The sequence below is a fragment of the Tauraco erythrolophus genome, chromosome 16, assembly GCF_009769465.1.
Source record: "Tauraco erythrolophus isolate bTauEry1 chromosome 16, bTauEry1.pri, whole genome shotgun sequence".
Taxonomy (NCBI): domain Eukaryota; kingdom Metazoa; phylum Chordata; class Aves; order Musophagiformes; family Musophagidae; genus Tauraco; species Tauraco erythrolophus.
Window position 1 is genome coordinate 20,371,941 of NC_141480.1, and position 10,751 is coordinate 20,382,691.

Sequence of the window (10,751 nt, forward strand, 5' to 3'; positions counted from 1 at the left end):
ACTCCCATGCACAGCATGCCATGCAGACCCTGGTCATCCAAAAGAAAAAGCTCCCCCTGGTTTCAGTTATTCAACACATCTGAGGACTTTCTTGGAAGAAAGCAATTCTATTCATCATTTCTACTGTCACAGTAAGAGCCGTTCTCTTGTGGACTTCTTGCTCACCGGTGGCTTTCTCACCAGCACCAAGTAGGTGCTGTCTGCAGGCTACTCGGTTACAACGAGCTGAGTTTATCCTGCTGACCAGGGATTAATGCAGCACAGCACAGCACAGCACAGCACAGGTTTGTGCCTTCCCAGATTAACTGGATTGTGGATCACTCAATCCTCAACATATAGCAGTCTTCTGGTCAGCATCACTGCACCAGCCTGTCCTCAGGACTTATATGTGATTGGGGCCTTTGTGGAAAGGATGGCTGTAGTCCTCTGCCTTTAATGAGAGTGAATTCTCTTCATAGTAGTACTTTGCACCAGTTCCCCACCTCCTGGGGCCTATTGTAGTAGTCGTTTTCTAGCTCTACTGGAACCCGTTGGTCAGCATTAACAGCAAGACTTGCTGAAGCCTTAGGCCACCAGCGGAGAAGTTTCACCCAGACATGCTTTCAGCTGGGATAGAGTTAATTTTCTTCTTAGCAGCTGGTACATCGCCGTGTTTTGGATTTAGTGTGAGACTAGTGCTGATAACACACTGATGTTTTGCCTGTTGCTAAGGAGTGTTTATCCGAAGTCTTGGACTTTGCAGTTTGCCATGTTCTGCCAGTGAGCAGGTGTGCAAGAAACGCAAACCAGAGGATGAGGAGGCTACAATTATCAGCAGAGGCAGAATAAGAACAGGTAATGGCCTGCGTGGAGACAGAGAAACAATCTAAAAAGATGTTAGAAGACGTCTAGACAAGAAATCACCACTGAGTCGTGAAGGCATGTGAAGAACGCCTGAAGAATGCATGAAGGACGGGTGCGTAGATTGTGAGGGTATAATTGTCCAGGGATTTCTTTGTCCAGGCTCCCTGTGCAGAGACACCCAGCTTGAGATGTTTTTTTCATCTGTACCATCTGAATGAATTATTTTGTTTTTAAGATTTGATGTGTGAGACTCCGCTACAGGAAATGTAGGGTGGAGCCTGAAGGAATCGGAAGCACCCAAGAGTAAGCAAGGAGTTGTCACTGTGAAGGGACTCCGGTCCATTCAGCTAAAGTCTCAGGTGGTCTGTGTGACTCTTTGAACGATGTGTGAATGCTGGGGCAGCAGCTTCTCCTTTAACAGGGCTCCCCCAATACTTCCCAAAAGGAACAGGGATGCTGTCGTTGTGCCATCCGTCTTCAAAACATTTAGAATCAAACCATTTTGTGCCCGAACACCTCACAGTTGCCATCTGCAGCTGGAGCTGTCAGGAGAGTTGGAAAGGTCACTCCCCCACCTCAGTGCTTTGCAGAGGCCTTTGCACACCCAGGACCCCTATTAGGGTAAGGGCCACTTATGGAAGTCCCCATACGGAACCTTGAGGGACACTGTTCGTCACTGATCTCCATCCGCACATTGAGCCGTTGACCACCTCTCTGTGGATGAGAGCATCCAGCCAAGTCCTCATCCACTGAATAGTCCATCCATCAATTCCATCTGTCTCCAATTTAGGGAGAAGCATGTTGTTGGGGATCTTGTCCAAGGCCTTGCAGAATTCCAGATAGATGACCTCAGTAATTCTTCCGTCATCCACTCATGTAATCACTCCATCATAGAAGGCCACTAGGTTGGTGAGGCAAGACTTGGCCCTGGTGAAGCCATGCTGGCTGTCTTGAATCATCTCCCTGTCCTCCATGTTAACATGACTTCCAGGAGGATCTGTTCCAGGATCTTCCCAGGCACAGAGGTGAGGAGCACGGGTCAGTAGTTCCCCGGATTCTCCTTTCTCCCCTTTTGAAAAATGGGTACAATGTTTCTCTTTTTTGCAGTCACCAGGGACTTCACCTGATTGCCATGACTTTTCAAATGTCATGGAGAGTGGTTTGGCAACTACATCAGCCAACTCCCTCAAGACTTTGAGATGGATCTCACTATGTTCCATAGACTTACATATATTCAGGTTCCTCAGGTGCTTTCGATCTTGATCTTCTCTTACAGTAGGAGGAACTTTGCTCCCCCAGTCCTCATCCTGTGGTCCATCCACTCGAGAGCTGTGCGAAGAGAGATTGCCACGAAGACAGAGGCAAAAAAGTTGTTGAACACCTCAGCCTTCTCCTTGCCTCTTGTTACCAGTTTGTCAGTCGTGTTCATGGCAGAGGGGTACATTTCTTTGACTCTCCTTTTCTGGCTGACATACGTGTAGAAGATCTTCTGTTATTATTCTTTGTGTCCATTGCCAAGTTATACTCCAGCTGTGCCTTAGCCTTCCTGACCCCTACCTACACGACCGGGCAACGTCCATATATTCTTCCCAGGATAACTCTCCATGCTTCCATGTCTGTGCATTTCCTTCTTGCCCCTTAGCTGCATCAGCAGGTCTTGATTCCACCACGCCTGTCTCTTGCCTTCTTTGCCCGATTTCTTACAGATGGAGATCGAGAGCTCTTGCCCTCTGTGGAAAGCATCCCTAAATACCAGCCAGCTCTGTTCTGCTCCCTTGTCCCTGAGGGCCCTTTCCCTGGGCTTTCCATTGACTTATTCCTTCAACAGCTGGAAGTTGGCTTTCCTACAGTTCAAGGTCCTGCCTTTATTCTTTGCCTTATGCCCATCCCTCTGGACTGTGAAATCCACCTGGGCATGATCACTGCAGCCCTGGCTGCCTCTGATCTTGATGTCTCTGATCAGCTCGCTTGCCTTGGTGACCAAGTACCGGTCCAGTATCACTCTCCCTCTGGTAGGGCTGCCTATTACACGGCCTAAGAATTTGTCCTTCCTAAAGAGTGCCCCCATTTCAGTCATTCAAGCCATTTGAGGACTTCTTTGCAAGAAAGCAATTCTATTCATCATTTCTACTGTCACAGTAAGAGACGGTCACATGCACACTTCTAGCTAGCCAGTGGCTTTCTCATGAAGGAAATGGCCTCAAGCTGTGCCAAGGGGAGATTTAGATTGAATATTAGTAGACATTTCTTCACCAAAGCATTGTCAAGCATTGGCACGCGGTTGAGTGTAGTATCCTACTACACTCATCCATCCCTGGAAATACCTACAAGATGTGTAGACTTTGTGCTTAAGGACATGGTTTAGCAATGGACATGGCAGTGTTAGGTCAACACTTGGACTGATGGTCTCAAGGATCTCTTCCAAGCCAAATGGTTCCATGATTCTTCTCAGGTTAACTGAACAGTGGGTCATTCACTCCTCGATGTACAATCATCTTTGCTACATCAGTTTGTCCTCAGGACTTACCTTTTTATCGGGGCCTTGTGGAAAGGACGGCTGTAGCCCTCTGCATTTCCCAAGAGCAAAGCCTCTCCCCAGTAAGAATTTTTGCTCACCAATTGTCCACCTCCTGGGGCTCCCCCAAATACTTCCCCACAGTAGCATGGATGCTGTCTTTGCACCATGCATCTGCTGAAACTCCAACACCTTTGGTGTCACAAACACTTTGTGCTTGAACACCTCATAGTCACCATCTGCAGTTGAAGCTGTCGGGAGAGCTGGAAAGGTCACTCCCCCACCTCACTGCTTTGCAGAGGCCTTTGCACACCCAGGGCCCCTCTTAAGGTAGAGGCCACTTTCCCCTCCCCTGCATCTATCTGGGCCCTGGTGCAGCCAGAAGCTCAGTGCTCAGAACCCCCACAGATGCCTGACAGCAAGTCCCTGCTCCCCACCATATTCCTGAACTCATCCTCAAACTGCAGAAATATACCTGCTGAACCTCACCTCAGCCAAGGGACAGAGCTTTCCCACAAACAACATCTGCACAAAGATGACTGACTCCACACAAGGCGTTCGGGTGTTCTCTTTATTTCACTTTTACACAAGGGTATCCAGTTCACAACTTCATAACTGCAGCACAACACAGTGAGGGTTTCCAAATATCCCGTGCTACACGGCCTTCACTCAAACAACTCTTTATTATATGCGGGGTGACCATCCTTCCTCAGAGGAACAGGCAAGACAATGCTCAAACACAGTTCACAGAGGGGAAGGAGAAAGGGCAAAAAGGAGAAGGCAAATGCTCTAACACAAACCCACAAAATCCTATCGGGACAGCTTTCCACTCCCACCACAAAGCATCTGAATTCAAGAACAACAATGACGCGACCAACCTCAACCACCCTTTTCCAAGTTCATCTCGATTCTACCTTCAGACAAAGTCCTTAGAAGCAACTTATGGAGTTTCCTTACAACGCTCCAAAGACAATGAACATGTTGTCACATCTCTGTGCAGTCACAGTCTATTCACAGGCAATTCCACTGTGTCAAAAGTCAAGCAAGCGGGGCAGAGGAACAGCTTGGCCAAACAGGGAACTCCGCGTGGATCTCAAGAGGAAAACCAAAACAACTGTGGAATTAATCTCAGAGTACTAAAGGAGCTGGTGGATGTTATTGCAGGACCCCTCTTCAGCAGCTACCAAAGGTCTTGGGAGTCTGGGGAGGTCCTCACTGACTGCAAGCTAGCCAATGTTCTTCCTGTTTGCAAGAAGGGAGTGAGGAGAGGCCCAGGGAACTACAGACCTGTTAGTTTCACCTCAGCTCCTGGAAAAATCATAAAGAAGATCATACTGGGTACCTCTGAAAGGCATTTCAACAGCAATGCATCAGGCACAGTCAACAGGAGTTCACCAAGGGAAACTCCTGCTTAACTAATTTGATATACTTTTATAAGACCACCCACCTTGCGGATGAAGGGAAGTTGGTGGACACAGTTTATCTGGATTTTAGTGAGGCTTTTGATACTGTCCCTCACAGTGTCTTAAGCGAAACATTGTCCAACTGTGAGATAAGCAAGTTCATGGTGAGCTGGGTGAAGAACTGGCTGAAGGGCAGGTCTCAAGGGGTTGTAGTGAATGGGGAACATCTGGCTGGTGACCACTCACCAGCGGTGTTCCTCAGGGTTTAATTCTAGGGCCTGTTCTGTTCAATACATCTATCAATGATCTGGATGCAGGAGTTGAAGGCACCATTAGCAACTTTGCTGACAATACCAAACTGGGAGGTGCTGTTGACTGTCTTGGGGGACAAGAGGCCTTGCAGAGGGATCTAGATAGATTGGAGCATTGAGGAATCATCAATGACATGAAATGTAGCAAGTTCTAATGCTGGATTCTGCACCTGGGATGGAGTAACGCTGAGCACAAGTATAGATTGGGAGAGCTGCTGCTCTCCAGAGGAGCCCTGCAGAAAGGGATCTGGGGAGAATGCTTCAAATCTATGTGAGGTGCAGTCTTGACATGAGGAAGCATTTCTTTACAGAGAGGGTGGTCAAACTCTGGAAGAGGGTTCCTACAGTGGTGGTCAATGCCACAAACCTGTCAGTGTTTAAGAGACACTTGAACAATGCCCTTGGAAACATGATAGAACTTTTGGTCAGCCCTGAAACGGTCAGGCAGTTGGACTAGATGATCTTTGTAGGACCCTTCCAACTGAAATATAATATTCTGCTCTATTCTATTCTATTCTATTCTATTCTATTCTATTCTATTCTATTCTATTCTATCCTGCCCTATCCTACCCTATCCTATCCTATCCTATCCTATCCTATCCTATCCTATCCTATCCTATCCTATCCTATCCTATCCTATCCTATCCTATCCTATCCTATCCTATCCTATCCTATCCTATCCTATCCTATCCTATGCTATAATATTCTATCACATTCCATTCCATTCCACTCCATTCTGCAAAGTTCAGCTCACGAGTTGTAATATTAAAGTGGCTTTGAGGTGAGACACGGTTGCTGCTCGCTGGAACAGAATGCGGTTGGCATGGACAAGGCCCGCCCTGGCCAAACAGAACTTACAATGTCCTTGAAATGGGGAGCAGAGTGGTACGAAGGTACCACGGCTCGTCCCTGTCACCAGGGATAATGGCTGGCAAAGGGAACCGCACAACTGTAAAGAAAGATGGATCACAACTGTTGCCTCAACAATGGTAGTGAATGGAGTTTGGACACGAAGACCCAGCCAGGCATTTACCTGGGCAATTTGTCCATGTTAATGTCTAACAAGTTGCAAAATTCTTGTCCTTTAGGTGAGCTTTGCTCATTATAACACCAAAACACACCTCCATCCCAAAAGCTACCCGCCTCCAGGCTGTGACCACCCTTCACTGAGCATAAGCCCTGAATTTCTTCTAGTCTACACCTTTAAATCAAAGTGAGGAAAATTTACACCAATCCTGACAAAGATATGCATGACCGGAATCACTCAATCTGCACCTAAATTATAAAAATGGCTTAAGAGAAGGCAGTGTTGGGGGAAGACCTCCATCGGAACGTCTGGGATAAGCCAACAGGTTGGACCTCTCTTCTCCTCCCTTACCTATTGGGTAAGAGCTCTGTGTGACGCGCGCTCAGTTACTAACATCTTGCAGCTACTTAGAATTATCCCGGATCAGTTTTGTTTTCGCAGTCAGTACCTGTCACCGGCTGTCTCTGAATCTGTATCCTGTCACAAGCACATGTAATAAAATTTGTCACGTATAAATATAAGTTTCCGGAAACTTCAACAACTGATACGGGGGATATAAGAGATTTGCCGGGTGCACTGCCCGTGAGGGTCCCTGAATGGGTCAGACAAACACCCTCTGACTTAGTGGGGTGTCCAGAGGGATTTGTCCCAGTGACGCTGTCAGCATAAGCCAGACAGACCGGACAAATTGTAAAGGATTTGAGGTAATCCTCCTCCTTAAACGGGATGCGGCAGGCGGGTCGGGTACAAGGGTCTTGTCTTTCTTGGGAAATTGGTAGACTGGTCAAATTGAAAAGGGCTCGAGCTAGTCCCCCTCTCTATCCTCTATTGACCTAACATTGTATCTAATCGTGACATCCATTCCCTTCCGTTCCATTCTGTTCCATTCCATGACATTCCATTCAATCCAAACAACATCTGTGCTGCTCTATTTCCAAGGCAATCCCAAGGACACAGCCCACCCATGCCCCAGTACGGGCCAAAGGAAACCCTTGTCATTCATTTTGCCTCTCTCCTAGAGAAGGTGAGACTGCTGTACTCAAAGGGTCCAAATTCCCTTCTTGCCTGCTGAGCTGGAATTGTGCACATCACAATAATTAGATGTGAACAACTCCCTGCTTCACCAGCAGCCCTACAGCAGCACATGCAGACACACAACAGCTGTACAGACAGACAGAGCGACCAGAAAGCAAAACACACAGAGCCCACACACCTGGGAGAAAGACATCCAGGACCCAGAGAAGAAAGAGCCCCGTGTGCACCACACTGTAACACAGTGCTCACAACTTCCGTGCTTTTCTGACCCAGGACAAGGGCTACGTGCATTTCAGCCAGGATGTGATTTCTCTGCCCGACCGTGCCATCGTGTTACATCACAGAAGAAGAGGTCCACGGTCTGGCCTCACAGCAACTGAGACAAGAGCTCAGCTGCGGGCCCTGGACCTAACCCCACCCTCAAAGCATTTCAAAACCAGCCATAACAGACATGAAATATACTACACCAGACTGAGGGAGCATTTAGTTTCTTTCATTTCTTTTTGTTTTTGTTTTTGTTTTGAGGGTGATATAACATTTCCTTCTGACTTAGAATTTGAGACAAATCAGTGACACCCTTGGCAAATGCAGATTTACTCTGGAGGAACCATTGCCACCCGTTGGAGCCCGGGCCTCTTTCTACGCAAGGCAGGAAGCTGACTCCATGCTAGTTAAAGGAAAGGCTATTGAACTGCTCCGCAGAGAGCATCCCAGGGTTGTCTGGTGCCACGTCCTCCATGACGAGGGGGCCACGGGGGAAATCTTGTTCCTCCTCAGTGCCCCCACCCATGGCACAGTGCTGTGGGGGCAGGCTGGGGAGGATGGGCTTCAGGAACTTGAACTCGCTGTTGCACGAGCCCGTCGTGAGGCTGATCTCATAGTAATAGGCGTGGGGCAGGGTCCCCACGGTGGCTGCATCAGCCAGGCCGCTCTGCAAGTTGTCAGCGCTGTAAAGCACGTGCCCACCCTTCAGCTCCTTCCTCTTGCACACCTTGCGAGTCACAAAGGCTGCTGTGAAGATGAGGAAGACGAGGGAGATGAAGACCAAGGAAATGATTAAATAGGTTGTCAGGGAGCCATCCTCATCCTCCGTGGTCAGGCTGCTGTGTGGTAGGTGCATGTCCGAGAAGTCATGGAGCAGGAGTGCGGTCAGGGCTGCGGTGGCCGACAGCGGTGGCCGCCCATTGTCTCGCACCAGGACGACAAGCTTCTGCTTCACGGCGTCTCTCTCTGTCACCGGCCTCCTCAGACGCACCTCCCCGCTTTGGGCACCCACCGCAAACAGCCCAGGCTCGGTGGCCCTCAGCAGCTGGTACGAGAGCCACGAGTTCTGTCCTGAGTCTCCGTCAATGGCCACCACTTTGGTGACAAGGTACCCCGCCTCAGCTGACATGGGCACCAGCTCGCTGGACAGTGGGCTGCTGTCCTGGGCTGGGTGCAGCACCAGCGGCGCATTGTCATTTTCATCCACCACGACAAGGCGGACGGTGACATTGGCACTGAGGTGAGGTGACCCCGCATCGGAGGCGCTCACCAGGACCTCGATCTGCCTCACCTGCTCGTAGTCCAGAGGCCGCAGCACAAACACCTGCCCGTTCTCAGAGTTCACCGAGATGCAGGAGCAGGGAGGCTGCTCTGCAGGCTGGGCTGGTGCCAGGGAATACGTCACCTTGGCATTGGGACCCACATCAGCATCCGTGGCACTCACGGCACCAACGAGCACCGTGGGGACATTGTTCTCACGCACGTACATGGTGTACAATGTCTGGTTGAAGACAGGAGCGTTGTCATTGACATCGGAAATGTCCACTGTGAAGATCTGGGTGGTTGCGAGAGGAGGGGACCCCGCATCTGATGCTGTTACGGTCACATGGTACTGAGCAATCTCCTCCCGGTCCAGCGTGCTTACAGTCACCAGCTCATAGTAATTTTTATAGGCCGGTTGCAGGGAGAACGACAGCTGGTCCTCAAGGGTGCAGGAGATCTTCCCGTTGGTACCTGCATCCCGGTCCCTGACAGTAAAGAGGGCGTCCACTGTCCCGGGTAACGCGTTCTCAGGGAGGGGGCTGCTGAAGGAACTGACCACTAGCTCTGGTGCATTGTCATTCACATCCACCACCTCCACCAACACCTTGCAGATTGCTGAGAGGCCCCCACCATCTGTGGCCCTCACATTGAGCTCATATTTCTCTACTGCCTCAAAGTCCAGGGGATTTGTGAGTTTGATTTCACCGCTCGTTGGGTCAATCGCGAATGCTGAGTGGCTCTGGCCCAACGCTTGGCTGAACTGATAGGAGATTTCCCCATTAACTCCCTCATCTCGATCGGTTGCCACCACATTGAGAACCACAGAGCCCTCTGGGGCGTTTTCCAAAACCTGTCCAATGTACCGCTTCTGTGTGAAGATGGGAGCGTTGTCATTTACATCTAGAACAACAATGTGGATTTGGGTGGTGCCACTCCTGGGTGGAGAACCCCCGTCCACTGCAATGAGACTGAAATCCACCTCTGCCTGTTCCTCTCTGTCAAGAGGCTTTTCCAACACCAGATCAATATATTTCTCATCCTCACTGTGACTCCCAAAGGAGACACTAAAGTACTCGTTGTCGGGAGCGATGCTGTAAGCCTGGATGCTGTTGCTGCCGACATCCAGGTCCCGAGCACCCTCCAGCGGGAAACGCGAGCCCAGCCCACTCGTTTCCAGGATTCTAAAAGTGACTCGTTCCTCCGGGAAAAGGGGCGAATGGTCATTGATGTCCTCCAGGGCCACCTCGAGCCGGAAGAACTGCAGGGGGTTTGCCAGCAGCAGCTCGAAGGGCAGCGTGCACGTCGCGGCCCGCCCGCACAGCTCCTCCCCGTCCAGCCTCTCGGCCAGGACGAGGCGGCCGGTGCCGCGCTCCAAGCGAAAGTGCTGCCGGCCGTCCTCCGAGGCCAGGCGGGCGCGGCGAGCCGACAGCTGCGCCGGGGCCAGCCCCAAGTCCTCCGCCACGTTGGCGACCACGGAGCCGCTCGCCCCCTCCTCGGCTACGGAGTAGCGGATGGGCTCGCAGCGAGCGTGCGGCAGGCAGAGCAAAGCAGAGAGACAAAGCACTTGCCTTGCGATCGCCATCCCGGGCCGCCGGACAGCCTCCGTCCCGCCGATCGCCCGCGCAGTCCTCCGCGGAAACCGGCGCCCGGCAGCAGTGCGGCGCGGAGGGGCGGCGGGCGGCCGCCTTCTCTCCGTGCGTCCGTCCGTGCGTCCGTCTGTCCCTCCCTCCGTCCGTCCCTCTCGCCCAGTGCGGCCGGCGGCCCGGCAGCGCCTGGCCCGGGGCCCCGCTCGCCGCCGCTCGCCGCCGCCGCGGCTGCCCGGCTCGGCTGGGCTGGGCAGGGCCGGGCTGGGCTCGGCCGCCTCCCCGCCCGCAGCCGCTCGGCGCCGCCTTGGCCGGGAGCGCCACCCTGCGGCCCAAGGCGGGACTGCGCCCGCCGCCGCCCGCTGCCCGCGCTGCCGCCGAGCCCGGCCTTAGTCCCCAAATGCCGCTCTGGGGGCGGCTCGTTCCTCGGCCCTGGCTGTGACGAGGGACCTTCGCCACAGCAGCCTCACCCGACCGAGTTCCGAGGGGGTTTTACTGGTTTAGGGG

The 10,751-nt window shown here is 51.7% G+C and overlaps 1 protein-coding gene across 1 annotated transcript; it reads right to left on the reverse strand.

Annotated features, from left to right (window-relative positions):
• Positions 1 to 7,801: 7,801 nt before the first annotated feature.
• LOC147527684 (protocadherin beta-15-like) lies at positions 7,802 to 10,243 on the reverse strand. The gene has a single exon (XM_086621860.1). It carries the CDS (start codon positions 10,241 to 10,243, stop codon positions 7,802 to 7,804), a length of 2,442 nt encoding a protein of 813 aa, XP_086477986.1.
• Between the last annotated feature and the right edge of the window lie 508 nt (positions 10,244 to 10,751).

What these genes read in the sequence shown, in the direction of transcription:
- LOC147527684 (XM_086621860.1), bottom strand. Translation starts at nt 10,243, where the DNA reads ATGGCGATCGCAAGGCAAGTGCTTTGTCTCTCTGCTTTGCTCTGCCTG.